Source organism: Gadus morhua, chromosome 4 (assembly GCF_902167405.1).
Source record: "Gadus morhua chromosome 4, gadMor3.0, whole genome shotgun sequence".
Classification (NCBI taxonomy): Eukaryota; Metazoa; Chordata; class Actinopteri; order Gadiformes; family Gadidae; genus Gadus; species Gadus morhua.
Window position 1 is genome coordinate 42,998,157 of NC_044051.1, and position 15,574 is coordinate 43,013,730.

Sequence of the window (15,574 nt, forward strand, 5' to 3'; positions counted from 1 at the left end):
TCTCCGTCGGGATGTCGGATACGCATTGCAATTCTCCGCCCGATCGATCTTATATGTTGACAACAAAATATTTGTAAATAGTTTTGTAAATAAACTTCCAAAGCTTTAAAAATCCTATTTGGTATTTTATTGGTCCTTTGCAAAGTAAACAACGTACAAAGTAAATAAGGTCCAAAGTCAAACCGAGTAGCGTTTCCGGAAAGGATTTTGTTAGACGACTAATCACAGCCCTTACCGTCTCGTTTGCTTCGACTGATAGTTAAAAAATATTGGATGCGCACGTAAACTACGGAGAGGTTCTCCGACAGGCTCTCCATGTCTATTGCTGCGTTTTAATATCCATCCGTCTCGGAGGTCCGAGGACGTTGCCAAGCGAAACGCCCCTTTTCCTCGGACGGCGAACTCGCCATTTCGGTTGAACTCAGTGGTGACCGAGCAAAATTCCGAGACAGAATTCAAGATGGCTGCGCCCATTGTGACTTGAAGTATGAACTGTTTTCATTGTGCTTGGACCACTTTGGTGGTTAAAATTAGGGCTGCAACTAACGATTATTTTAATAATCGATTAATCGGTCGATTATTTTTTCGATTAATCGATGAATCGGATTGAAAAAAAATAAAAATAAAATTGGAATTGCCGCATCTTTATTCAAAAACTGAACATAACTTCAAATTCACAGTGTAGACTGAAATGTAAAAACACCAGGTTATTGCTCCAACGTCCCGGAACTATTAAAAGTAATATTAAATAATAAAAAGATTAAAAAAACATAACTGGGATAACACAAAAAAGAAACATACAATGTATGATATACTTTTATATGTATATAAGGGATGTCCATGGTTAACCGGTCAAACCTATTGATACCATTTTCGAGACTCCTTGAAATAGAACTTGTAATATTGCTTTAATTGCTGATAAGATGATGATAGTTCAAGATAGGACATTAAACAGGTCATAATTAATTCTATCTTTACTATCTATTTTATATTACTGGGAAAACAAGTCTTCACCAAAATCTCAATTTTTTTTTTTTTTTACTGCTGCATTTGAACGCATCAATCGTATTTCTGAGCCGACCTGAACACATCACATTTTACACTGTTTGTGACCATTGGTTAGTTGTTTTTTTTAAGCTAACTATCTCTATATCCTGCCGATTTTAACATGGATTTAAAAACGGCATTACTATTTTTAACTGACGGGACTTTCTACACCGTCCGGTTGCGTGATTACTACCGCTGCTTTGAATGACTGTTGATGCACGCGATGCCGACTCCGAGCCCGTCTGCACAACGTCTGCAGCAGCAGCAGCTGACAGAATTTTCGGTTGGACTACTAGACGGATACTGAGTTGAAGGAGTTTTTTTTAACCTAAAGACAGTGAAGGTACAACACTTTTATGTAGGCCTACAGTCCAGTTTTAAGATATGACAAATACAAGCTATGGTCGCTCACACTGAAGCTCGCTGTGGGCGTGCATGAACCGTGAATCAACCTGTCGGCGGCTGGCTGTAAACAGTGCTGCGCCTATGAGTAACTTATTAATCGCGCGACACAACGACATTTAGTAATCGATTTTTATCGATTTTATCGATTCGTTGTTGCAGCCCTAGTTAAAATGGTAATTTCAATCACTCGTATTACTGCAATACCTTACTGCGTCCGTATCTCTGCCTATGTACACAAATATATTGTATTCGTGTACAGCATTTTGGTCAACTACTGTTGTTTTAAATGTGCTATATAAATAAACTTGACTTGACTTGACTATGGCCTATAGCCTACTTATTTTGGAGCGCCTGGTCCTCTGCCAATGCTACCGTGACAACAGCTTTCCGGGTGGCGTCCATGTTTTCCTGTGTGTGGGCGTGGCGTCAGATCCGAGATCCGAGTCGGTTCGCAGAGAATACTCGAACGCAGCATAAGTACAGCACTTTACGGAGGACTATAAACTGGCCGGCCTCTGAACCTACCCCCCCCACCCCATAAATATTTTTTCATCGAATCTACACGATTCACGGAGGTCACCTATTTTGGTTTCAAAACGGCGAATTTCGCCGAAAGGTGAGTGATTTTCATGCCTGATTAGTGGATATTAGTGCATTGGCCCCTAGCCAATGCACTGTTAGCCATTTGGGCTCTAAGCGTTGCTCCGGGCAACCTATATACTGGTAGATCAACAAAAAAAAAAAGGTCTGGACGCCTTATTTGATCTGTTTTCATTCAGAAAAAGACCCCGGGTTACATTTTCGCTGGACTTAATGTACGGCCACACTGAACACATTGCTCGCCTTGGAGGCGTTGAAAATCGGCATATTTGCATAGGAAACCATTGGTTTAGGCGAGTAGATGCGTTACACGCAGTAAAGCAGCGCGTTAGGCGCGTTTTAAGCACCGAAATCACACGCCCAACGCACCAACGTGCCCAACGCACCAACGCGTGGAGTTCAAAAAATGTAACTTTTGACGTGCCAACGCGTGACGCTTAGCCGCGATAGCCATTCAGTGTTGAGCTTGACCCGACGTCACTGGCAGAGAGACGGAGGACGCACAGAAGCAGAAGAACATGGACGACCAAGTCATCGTTTCAGTGTATGCTGAAACGATGAGGAGGTTGTGAAACTCACCCCGCTGTGAGCGCCTACGGAGGATGTCGTGCACTAGAGTTTAGATTATCTGCCCGAGCCCGAGCCGTCCTGCGGGCCGGGTCGGGCCGGGCCTTTGATCGAGCGTTTGTGTTGTTGTTTTTTAATCATTGCTTTATTGGCCTAACCTGAGGAGAAATCTATGCCATGAACAGAAATATTCTAGGCCTTTATTAAATGGGTCTTCTCAATGCCGTGGAACGCTCCGTTCACTTGCATGGGTAGTAGTCCGGTAACTTGTCAACCCCAGCGTCTTCGGTTGCTAAGCGACGTCAACGTCTTTGGCGGACTATTTCTCTGCTCATCAACCCTACGAATGATGGTAACGAACAAATTGTAAAAAGACACACCATGTGAAGTTATTGTATCGTGTAATAAACAGGATAATGTATAAAACGTCACCGGTCATTATCGAAAATAAGCCCCTTCAGGGCGAAGCAAGACACCTCCGCTGGGCGGGCTCATCTAGCTGCGTAGAAGCGTTGATCCATTTTTGTGATACGCATCAAGCGTCAGGTTAAGCACGTTACTCGCGTAATCTGTCGCGCGTAACGCGTTCATTGTGGCCCAACATTACACTTTAACTATTATTCATAATGTTAGTATCATGATCATCATATGATTATGTCTGATAATATCAATAATAATAATAATACAAATATTAATCAATAATAATACAACAATAATACCTATTGGATGTCATACAAGTAGGATTAATTGTGATGGTTGATAGTAGGGATCGACCGATATATCGGTCGGCCGATATTATCGGCCGATATTCGCGTTTTTACGTGTATCGGTATCGGCCGATACGCGGCCGATTTTCGCAAATTTTTTATTTTTATTTTTTTTTACTTGTTCTACCTCACCTGTTTTTACTATTTGTTAAATATAGTTTTTTATATTGAAGTTCAATAAATGTTCCTTTTTTTTAATTGAGACTTGTAACATTTGTTATCAGTGTAATTTTTATGATTGAGGGAGCAAAAAAAAAAAAAAAAAAAAAAAAAAAAATAGTATCGGCTCTAAATATCGGTATCGGCGTATCGGCGTATCGGCTAAGGCTGATGAAAAAATATCGGTATCGTATCGGCCCTAAAAAATCCGTATCGGTCGATCCCTAGTTGATAGTATTAATATACGTAAGATACATGATGTCAGCAGCCATCATCTTCATTCCCAGTAGGATCTGAATGAACAGACGTCACCTCCTTCTGTTTGGATGGAGTTTCCACATCAAAAGTTAGTGTGTGCTTTGACAAATCAAACTAAACAAAAACTTACACTTGAATAGAGCTGGTTTCAGCCTCCACACTCCTACTTGCTCCACACTGGGGGGGAAACAAAGTGAGAGCAGCATGTTGAAATATTCACCTTCATCATCTGCTGTCTCATCACGTTCTACACAACATGAGTTACAGCTGCCTCTTCAAACCACTGCATCTAGCAGTGGCATGAATCCTTGTAGGAGACTTTGTCCCTGAGTGGTGAGCTGTCCTCTCCATACCTGAGAGTGTCCAGTCTCCAGCGTGGATCCTCCAGTCCAGCAGAGAGCAGCGCACGCAGTTCAATGTCTTCTGATGTGTAACTTGTCAAAGTCGAATGTAGTTCCCCACTAGGGGAGATTAGGATGCAGCCAGGTATCAACAGGACACACTTGTGGTCAGCGGCCGTTCTACGTTGGTTACACCCCGGGCAGGACCCCCTCCGGGCGCCCCCCAAAAAACTAAATGTTGGCCTAGAACACAAAGTTTTGTGTTATATATATTTATTTTTTTGGAGGGGGAGAGGGACACAAACAGCCATGTTTTATCATAACAATATCAGTGAAAGAGAATCTTATATTTCTCAATTGCAAGAAAGTCGAGGTATGACCAACTTCAGCCCACTAATCCATTAGAGAGCTGGAACTACTTACAAAAGCATGCCCCCAAAAAAATTGGTCCTCAGTAAATCATTGCTTCAAGTCTATTTTTAATGATGTGATTGTCACATCAACTATCTATAGTTTCTGTAAGCTGTTAGACTATTTTTTGTCTGTTGACATCAAATGGATGATGGTGGGTGGCGATGCTAGTTGAGTTTACCGTGTCATGTTGGGGCAGGGCAGCTCAGCGACCGCGGTCCTCCGTATGTTTATCACATAACCCTGCAGGCTTCATTAAGGATTTCAGTCCGCGCTAACAGTGGATCCCCCGTCCCCCCCCTTGTTGTTCCATTTGGGAGACCGAGAGGTGAACAGCCCCCCACACCCCCCTCCCCTTTCCCCGTCTCAGACAGCTTCTGTGACGGCACCTTCTCAGCAAGCAGGGGGCCTGCACTGCAGCTGCAGGGGGCGCCAATGTGCCAATTCCCCTCACAGTGATATGATAGATCATAGAAAACCGCTTCGCGGCGCTCAGGATTAATTTTTTTAAGTGCTCGTGCCGGCCCCCACGTGTCATCAAATAAAGCCGCCCTGGGCACCTGCCCGCTTTGCCCGTGCTTAAAACCGCCACTGCTTGTGGTGTAACTGTAACTGTGGTTTAAACTGACCTGAGAGTTTCCAGTGTACAGTGTGGACTCCCCAGTCCAGCAGAGAGCAGCTTCACTCCTGAATCCTCCAGATCATTGGTACTCAGGTCCAGCTCTCTCAGACTAGAGCTGGAGCTGAGAAGTGAGGCCGGAGCTTCAAAACCTCTCTCTGACAGACGACAGCCATTCAACCTTCACACAAAATAAACATGTTAGGAACTGTTAAATAATGTGAGTGTGAATGTGTGGATAAAAAGGACGCCGGGATCTGTTAACCGGCAGTGCGTTGCAAACTACTCGGCTTTGTTGTTATTTTTGTCATATTTGCTCCGGACGCCTCGATTTATTTTGCTCTCCTAGTTAGTCGAAGTGTGAGAACTCGGTTATTTTCCACCACACCGTCTCATCACGTTCTACACAACATGAGTGACTCTTCAAACCACTTCATCTAGCAGCAGCTTTAATCCTTGAAGGAGACTTTGTCCCTGAGTGGTGAGCTGTCCTCTCCATACCTGAGAGTGTCCAGTCTCCAGCGTGGATCCTCCAGTCCAGCAGAGAGCAGCGCAGCTCCAGAGTCTCCTGGGTGATTGTAGCTCAGGTCCAGCTCTCTCAGATAGGAGGGGTTGGAGCTCAGAGCTGAGGCCAGAGAAGCACAGCCTTCCTGTGTGACCAGGCAGCCAGACAAGCTGCACACACACACACAACATTTATAAAGTGTATTCATTTCGTTTGAAGACCAAGAAAAAGCTTTATTGATACTTCATGGAGACAAAGCTGTGTCACCCTGAGAGTCTGAGGACAGGAAGAGGAAGTGGGGAGATGACATCATCACAGACAGCAGAATCTCCTTCACTTGGATGTGAAACAGGATCTAAAACAAATGCTCCTTTCTCAATAGCTACAACTCAATGTGATATTGTTCAGTTAGAGTCAGGAGAAGTCCGCTGTGTTTGGTACGCTAAGACCGTTTCTTCACAGGTTCTAACATTGTGTAGAACCAGGGAGTGTTGTGTCAGCAGGGAAAAGAGCAACAGAAATGCATCAGTCAGGAGCAGCACTTACTGGAAGCTAGAATAACCAGTTTGAAGAAGAGGCTGACAACTGACCTGAGAGTTTCCAGTGTACAGTGTGGAATCCCCAGTATAAATTATAAACGTAATTAATATATACTTAAGCAATAGATCACACCAGGCTGTGGTATGTGCTCATTATACCACTGTTAAGGGGCGTTGTCCGGCCCCGACGCGCAGCGTTGTATAAAAGCAATATAAATATTGCTTTTATACAACGGTTACTGTTATGGCGAAACGAAAGTCATAGACAAACTACATTTAAAAATAAACCAAGAAAGTCAAAGTAGACGTTTTCTTAAAGAATACAAGAAAGTGGTCCCTCCTGGCTGCCGCTATGCATCGACGGTCGCTATGCAACACACTTTAGCGTCCCTCCGAGAGAAGGCTCCGATAGAGCGGTTCGCCGGCAATTTATCCTATGGTGCAGTTCACTCGCCGTGTGCCTAAGCTTTCGTTAGTCTCTCCATCGCCTTGCTCACTCCCGGAGTAACAACATTTACACCCTCTCGGTCATCCAACATATGTTTTACTTTGTAACTGTTTCTACTTCCAGGCGCGGAGTGATATGCAAACTTTCACAAACATATCGGGCGTCATAGCAGTTATGTATACGCTCATTATACAACAGTTGGGAACCAATCAGATCGCTGGATTTAGGTCCCCCGTTGTATAATAGTCAATACATTAGATCCTTTTGTTAATTCAATATTGGCTGTAAAATGTCTCATGTTGAATAGTCTGTAGAGTTTGAGAATAGTTTTGTATATTAATATCACTGTTTAATGTAGTATTGTGTCGCCATGTTCCGAGGGCCGCAAAGGATCCTGGGAGGGTCAGACCGCTACCAGTCGGACCTCCCAGCGCCTCCTGGGTCCGCGGTGGTGGGGTCAGTAACTAGTGAACACCTAGGTGCAGTACCTAGTGAACACCTATGTGGGGTCAGTACCTAGTGAACACCTAGGTGGGGTCAGTACCTAGTGAACACCTAGGTGGGGTCAGTAACTAGTGAACACCTAGGTGGGGTCAGTAACTAGTGAACACCTAGGTGGGGTCAGTACCTAGTGAACCCCTTGGTGGGGTCAGTACCTAGTGAACACCTAGGTGGGGTCAGTAACTAGTGAACACCTAGGTGGGGTCAGTAACTAGTGAACACCTAGGTGGGGTCAGTAACTAGTGAACACCTAGGTGGGGTCAGTAACAAGTGAACCCCTTGGTGGGGTCAGTAACTAGTGAACACCTAGGTGGGGTCAGTAACAAGTGAACCCCTTGGTGGGGTCAGTACCTAGTGAACACCTAGGTGGGGTCAGTAACTAGTGAACACCTAGGTGGGGTCAGTACCTAGTGAACACCTAGGTGGGGTCAGTAACTAGTGAACCCCTTGGTGGGGTCAGTAACTAGTGAACACCTAGGTGGGGTCAGTAACTAGTGAACACCTAGGTGGGGTCAGTAACTAGTGAATACCTAGGTGGGGTCAGTAACTAGTGAACACCTAGGTGGGGTCAGTACCTAGTGAACCCCTTGGTGCAGTAACTAGTGAACCCCTTGGTGCAGTAACTAGTGAACACCTAGGTGGGGTCAGTAACTAGTCAACCCCTTGGTGCAGTACCTAGTGAACACCTAGGTGGGGTCAGTAACTAGTGAATACCTCTGTTGCGTGCTGCTCACTTTACATGAACGCCCAATTAATCGTTTTTTTCTCAGAGGTTTTATTATTGCTCTCACGACCAGAGAACTGATGAGCAAAGTGCAGTTACATGTTTACAGTCATGATTTATATGAACATAACTTCCAAAATAATATACTTCCAGAGGTGAAGTATTCACAGCAGCAGTATGCTGCTATAAATGTCACTTTCAGTGTTGATATCAGGACGTTCCGGGCGGTCATTATTGTAAAACAAACGCACTCTGCCTCCCCAGACCAGACACCCAGCATTGGTTAACAGAGCTATTTCAGTCTCAACAGTTGCAGGCCTATGGATGCATTAGAATATCCACCTAAATATCAAGGGGTACCACTTCCAATAATACCAGAGTCATGTATGTGGTCATCACAGGTACTGAGTTATATAACTGTCCTCTGGTGTGGTGGTGTAACTGTTTGACCATTGGGTAAAACTGACCTGAGAATTTCCAGTGTACAGTGTGGACTCCCCAGTCCAGCAGAGAGCAGCTTCACTCCTGAATCCAGCAGATCATTGGTACTCAGGTCCAGCTCTCTCAGACTAGAGGAGTTGGAGCTGAGAACTGAGGCCAGAGCTTCACAGCATCTCTCTGATAGAAGACAACGATTCAGCCTTCAAACAAAATAAACACAACCTGTTAGGAACTGTTATTCAATTATAGGAGAATTATAACCAGTTTTTTTAAATACATGAAATAATAAATAATATGAATTACCTGGATCTTAAAATATCAAGACAAAAATTTCACACAGATGTTAAATTATCAAACAAAAATGATCATTATACTTCACTTAAACATAGTTTTATTAATAGGTTGTTATTAAACTTTATTAAACAACTCTAAACTGCACTTTACTGTCTGACTACATGATAATCAGAATAATAATGTTATGAACATACACAATATACCATCATTAACAAACTAAGAATATAATGTGTACCTAAACTGTCATGCAAACAAAAATATAAATATGTTGAGTTATTCTTATGAAAACAATGTATTTATGACCTTACCTTTCTGGATGTAAATCTGTTAAATGTCTTCTGATATTGACCCTTTTGGTGTTATTGTTTGGCCATTGAGTAAAACTGACCTGAGAGTTTCCAGTGTACAGTGTGGACTCCTCAGTCCACCAGAGAGCAGCTTCACCCCTGAATCCCGCAGATCATTGGTACTCAGGTCCAGCTCTCTCAGACTAGAGGAGTTGGAGCTGAGAACTGAGGCCAGAGCTTCACAGCATCTCTCTGATAGAAGACAGTCATTCAACCTGCACATACAATAAACACAACCTGTTAGGAACTGTGATTAAAGTAACGTAGATATTTTAACTAACTATTTTAACTGTGCGTTCACACCAAACGCGACGGGGCGACAGGATCCCATACAAAGTGAACGCAGAGACGCGTATCGGGAGAATTTTTCGCGAGAGAAAACCGGCAAGTTTTGATTTGTCGCGCCACACTTTCGCCGTGCACAGGCGAGCGCGTTCACGAGGATTTGTGGCGCGACAAATTCCCTTGAGTTGAAATATTTCAACTTTGACGCGAATTTCGCGTGATGACAGCCAGTCAGCGTTCAACAGCGTGGCCACTGAGTCACATGTTTAACGTAACAGCCAATCAGCGTTCAACCGTCAAACTCAGTGCAGTGCAGTCCGGGGTGAACCGCAGAATGGAGGAGAAAGTGATTTTTGCCGTTTGCGACTCCCGGAGCTCTATATATAATATAATAGTATATAATATAATATTTGTATATATAATATCACGGCCAAAAGCTCTGTGCGCCTCCGGATGGCCGTAGCGCGGGGAGCTCTCATAGGGATTGGGCTTCTCAGGGTTTGTTTACCGGCGTTGCTAGGTTTCCGGTCCTCTACCCAAAACATTTCCAAACTATGGAGCCATTTGTCTTCTGCTTCCATACAAGCTCCTCCGGCTCGTGGACGGCTTACCGCTCGGCGGTAAGCTTCGACGAACCGGGCATATCAAACTGTTTATTGCCCTGCCTTGAGGTCATTATTCTGTTTATTCTACTTCTCGCCGGCCAACATAATTAAACAATTCAAATACTTTAATAATTAGCCTTTTTCTTATTCGTATTGCATGCTTATTAAATGTATACCCTGTTTAAGTTAATCTCCCTCGAAAAGTAGTTCCCTTTAGAACTACGGTGAATAACGTTAGCTCAGCTGTAGGTAAATCGTTTCTATAGCAACCACACAAGGCTGATCTGATCACTAGTTTAATAACGTAGTTGCTACATTCGTATCAAGTCAGCTTTAATGACGATCGATCAAACATGCACTCCTTGGTTTATTTTTACAATGGACCTCATGTTGGAAATGTATGTGATAGAAAACGATACAAGCGGCGTATTGATCTACTGTGCTCAGTCAGCAGCAAGTAGAACCGACAAGTCAGCGGGCAATATGCCGGATTAATGCACCCCTCCCAGCCAATCAGAATTGAGCATTCTTAAATGAAGTAGAATAAGCAGAGTTACGAAATAGCAGGCGGCAGTCGCGGTTCGAAACTGATGTTATTTGGATCAAATGGGCTGTAGACCATAGGGTCTCGTTCCATATCTCGTTTGAAAATATCTATACATCGCCTAGCCCTAGTGTGTAGTATTATCTGTTGCGTCAAAATATATCAGCCCCTGCTATAAACCATCAAGTCCCCCGTAGCTCCCGCAATCATAATTCTTTGGCGCTGTTACAGGTTACAACTATTAAGTAAATGTTTAAATATAATTTAGCTGGGCGATCGCTACAGAGAATAAAGTACTCTCCTCCTTTGTCTCTTCTCTCCCTCTCCGTTTTCCCGCTCACTCGCTCTCACCATTCCCCCAGATGACCCTGAAGTCTCTTTATCAACCCATCCTATTGGTTAAACACAAAGCATCCATCTAACCAAACTACCGAACAAGGTTAAGGTTAGTGGGTTATTACTAATAGACGTATATTTATCATTGTATCCTCCACATCAATAATTACTTATTTATAAATATAGATACATATTTAAATACAGCTGTATCCAACTACAATACAACAATATTAATTCATGGCATTCCTTATTTCATAATAGAGCTTTTGAAATTGACTTTTCAACCTGGTTACACAATATAACGTTATGTATAATGAGATATATGTTATAAGGTAACCTCGAAAGATGTTTTTTATGTTATCAGAACTTTTACATTCTACTATTGTATTTTGAATATATATATATATTGTACATTGTGTTGTGTGTACTGTGATTGTTATTAGTTAACCTACAGAGATGTTTTGGAGGCTTTGACCACTGGCAGCAGCCTCAGAAGACCCTCCTCTGAAGCAGAGTATTTCTTCAGGTCAAACACGTCCAGCTCCTCTTCTGATGCCAGTAGGATGAAGACCAGAGCTGACCACTGAGCAGGAGAGAGAGATTTTCCGGAGAGACTTTCTGATGTCAGGTACGGTTCGATCTCCTCCACTAGAGAACGGTCGTTCAGCTCATTCAGACAGTGGAACAGATTGATGCTTCTCTCTGAAGATAATTCTCCTTTTATCTTCTCCTTGATGTAAGACACTGTTTCCTTATTGGTCTGTGAGCTACTTCCTGTCAGTCGCAGCAGACCAGTTTTAATCTGAGTGGTCAGTGATCTTTTTTTCTGTCCCAGCAGACCTCGTAGGACAATCTGATTGGTCTCCAGAGAGAGGCCCAGGAGGAGGCGGAGGAACAAGTCCAGGTGTCCGTTCTCACTCTCTAAGGCCTTGTCCACAGCACTCTGGTAGAGGAGGTGTTTATCTTTCCTGGAGGTTGAGAGCAGATTGACACCATCGTTGATGAAGGACAGAAAGACATAAAGAGCAGCCAGAAACTCCTGGAGGCTCAGATGGACAAAGCAGAACACCTTTTCCTGGTAGAGCCCAAACTCCTCTTTAAAGATCTGGGTGAACAATCCTGAGTACACTGAGGCTGCTCTGATATCGATGTCACACTCTGCCAGGTCTTCCTCGTAGAAGATCAGGTTGCCTTTCTCCAGCTGGTTAAAAGCCAGTTTTCCCAGAGAAACAATGATCTCTCTGCTCTCTGAACTCCAGTCTGGATCTGTTTCAGCTCTCCCACGATACTTCCTGTCCCCCTGTATGGACAGGACCCTCAGGAAGTGGCTGTACATCTGAGTCACGGTCTTGGGCATCTCTTCTCCTCTCTTGGATGTTTTGAAGAAGTCCTCCAGAACTGTAGCAGTGATCCAACAGAAGACTGGGATGTGACACATGATGTGGAGGCTTCGTGATTTCTTGACGTGGGTGATGATTATGCTGGCCAGCGTCTCCTCTCTGAATCTCTTCCTGAAGTACTCCTCCTTCTGTTGGTCAGTGAACCCCCTCACCTCTGTCACCATGTCAACACAGTCATCAGGGATCTGATTGGCTGCCGCAGGGCGTGTGGTTATCCAGATGCGAGCAGAGGGAAGAAGGTCGCCCCTGATGAGGTTTGTCAGCAGCACATCCACCGAGGTGGACTTTGTGACATCAGTCCAGATCGGGTTTCTCAGGAAGTCCAGAGGAAGTCGACACTCATCCAGACCATCCAAGATGAAGACAACTTGGAACCGGTCATATCTGTAGATTCCTGCCTTTTTGGTCTCAATAAAGAAGAGATGAAGAAGTTCCACCAGGCTAAACTCTTCCCCTTTCAGTAAATTCAGCTCTCTGAAAGTGAGGAGAAATATGAAGTGTATGTCCTGGTTGGTATTGCCTTCAGCCCAGTCCAGAGTGAACTTGTGTGTTAAGACAGTTTTACCAATGCCGGCCACTCCAGTTGTCATTACTGTCCTGATTTGTTGATCGCGTCCAGGTAAGGGTCTAAAGATGTATTCACATCTGATTGGTGTTTCCTTCCTGGCTGGTTTCCTGGAAGCTGTTTCAATCAGTCTGACCTCATGTTCGTTGTTGACCTCTCCACTGCCTCTCTCTGTGATGAAGAGCTCTGTGTAGAAGTTTGTCAGATCTGTTCGCTGTCCTGCTTTAGCGATTCCCTCAGACACACACTTGAACTTCTTCTTCAAATGAGACTTGATTTTATGTTGGCACTCGACAGCAGCAGATCCTAAATGAGAATGAACAGAAAGTCAGATAGTGAATGGAGACATCAGTTGAAGCATGTTAATATTTCCTGTAAAATGATCAACTTCGTGATATTTTTTGACTTCATTACTTGTGCTTCGAGAAGCTGGTTGTGACAAGGAATGGATAAAAAAAAATGTTGTTTGTCTGTTATTTCCACAGCAATACAATTGGTCTATTGATAGTAATAATGATAGTGAATCAGTGGAAAGGGACTTCATATGCTGATATAACATGATAGTGCTGCATCTCTTCCACTTATTTAGCTCGTAGTTATTCTGCTGTTGATTTGCAATTTATTGTTTAACATTCTTTATCTGATGGACCCACAATAACCCTTATTATCTGGATCAAACCATTTAACCTGAAACCCCCACATATCTGGATCAAACCATTTAACCTGATACCCCCACTATAACAAGTCTCTAAGGCTAAAGTACCTTAACGAAAAAGTATTTTTTCAGCATTTCCATATGAAGTACCTAACCTGCGTTCCCATCATATGCTGGTTCATTCCAGCTTCAACCAGTTAATTTATTAGTTGAAAAGACGAATCGATCTCAACAGTTTGGGATTCTGGGATATTCTTTATGTTGACTGCTAGTAATCCAATGCTACGACTTGACTGATGTTGGTCCACATTTGTCATCCCTTTCCGAGATTATTTTCTTTTATGTGAGGGAAAGACGTGACTATCGTGGTGAACATTAGCGCTCCATCATTAGCGGTCAGTCACTCAACCCTAACCCGTTACTGTTTTGGGGAATCCACTTGCAGAGGTGGAATAAACCATTTTGTGCTTGTCGATTACCATTTTGTGCTTTCTGGAAGGAGTAATACTAAATATAGATTTAGTTTTGCCAATTTAAAAATGGCCGTGAGGGGTTAAGTTACCAAACTATAAAAGGTATCCTGTCAAACTAGCAATAACACCATTGAGCCAAGGAATACAGCAGCACTTAGCAAAACCCCTACCTCTCAAAAAAGGTAAATTTTATTCCACACAAATGAAATCCCGAGTGGATGATAATGAATCACTGGATCCCAGTGGATTAAAGGACAAAGAAGCTCCCCTCTTGTCAAAGCAAAGCTGGCAGAGACCGTTTCTTTAAAAAGTAGATTCATGGTAACAACTCACCCACACCGGCAGGAGAGGACATCAGACCCAGGGTGCAGTATAAGTGTTTGTCCCTCTTCTTCATGCTATCAATCATCGCTTGACTTGCTCTCTCCCCTTTCCCCAACACCATGTTGATCAGACTATGTGCTTGGTCTGCTTTGGTCCTCTCCTCCATCACAGAGTCCTTTTCCCATGTACTGAACACCTTCTGCTGCCAAAGGTCATCCAGGAGACCTTTGATAACTGGGTCTGAGACTCTCTTCACGAATTCAGAACGGATCCTTCGAAGCTCCCCTGGAAGAGAAATCAAAAGGCAATATGAAATGACAATGAGCAAACAAGATAGTTGATTCATTAAACTCGTCTTTATTGGGGTAAAGATTAAACCGTTTGTTGCACCAACTTGTTAACTCACAACATAAAAGTCCTTAAAACGAACAACCTTGATAGTTCATTAAAATTTTGTTTCTAGTTCAGATCAATAATTCTAAAAACCCATGTCCATCATACAGCTAAGTATGTCCCATGTGCATTAAGATAAACAGAGCTGACCTTCCAGTTTATAGTAACGTGGCTTTGTGCCGATTCCATATACTTTCGAATATACTTTGGTTTTTCCTTCACTCTTCCTTGAGGCTAAGATTTTTTTGTAGTTAGAATATTTTCCTTGACATTACGAATGTCCGCATTACGAATAGTTTCTATTCTATGACGTGTGTTTCATGCGTGCAGATTAACCATCATCAACAATCTAAAGTGTATCTTTACACTTTTCGGCTTACACCATGTCCTCAGTAAAGAATTTAAACTAATGCCTTCAGGGCGGCGCTACTGTTCAATCAGGGCAAGAACAATGAGGTACTCCCACTCTTTTATCCCTGCAACCATCAGGTTAATAAATGATGACAAAAGTCAGGAGTAGGTGGAGAGCACACCAGTGTTGCTGGGTGTTTCCGGGGGCAGGGTGGTTGTTACTGACGGGCGAGTCAGTAACAACAGGCAAATTAATTGTGAGTTAAATGTGTGTGTTGGACTGCCTTTGATATATGTTTTTGTCTACCTCCTATTGCTATTTATTGTATTTATTATGTGAGACTGGAAACTGTGAACGAAATTGCCCATCTTGGGATAAATAAAGTTTTTCTGATCTAATTGGTTTAAATCTTTTAGTTGTAGGCTGCAAGCAAACAGTACACCAATATATTTTGGCAATATCGGAAAGTTTGGTGACAACTTTACATCACAATTCTTGCTTCAGCTTATCAATACATTGACAACTGGTCAACAAATGTATCTTGTATTAATAAGAAGGTTTAGGACTGACCCAACACAGGGCCGGCTCTAGTTATTTTGGTGCCCTAGGAGAGATTTGGATTCGTAAACTTTGGTGGAGCACATTTCTCTCATGTAAAAATAAGAAAAA

The 15,574-nt window shown here is 43.0% G+C and overlaps 1 protein-coding gene across 1 annotated transcript; it reads right to left on the reverse strand.

The window, feature by feature from the left end:
* Positions 1 to 5,764: 5,764 nt before the first annotated feature.
* Positions 5,765 to 14,645, reverse strand: LOC115541274 (NACHT, LRR and PYD domains-containing protein 3-like; the record flags this gene model as incomplete). The annotated part of the gene is made up of 6 exons (XM_030352959.1): positions 14,176 to 14,645; positions 11,536 to 13,014; positions 11,196 to 11,487; positions 9,015 to 9,188; positions 8,359 to 8,532; positions 5,765 to 5,849 (listed from the first exon to the last, which is right to left on the reverse strand). Coding segments are annotated over exons 1-6 (2,535 nt in total), but the record flags the coding sequence as incomplete, so codon positions are not given.
* Between the last annotated feature and the right edge of the window lie 929 nt (positions 14,646 to 15,574).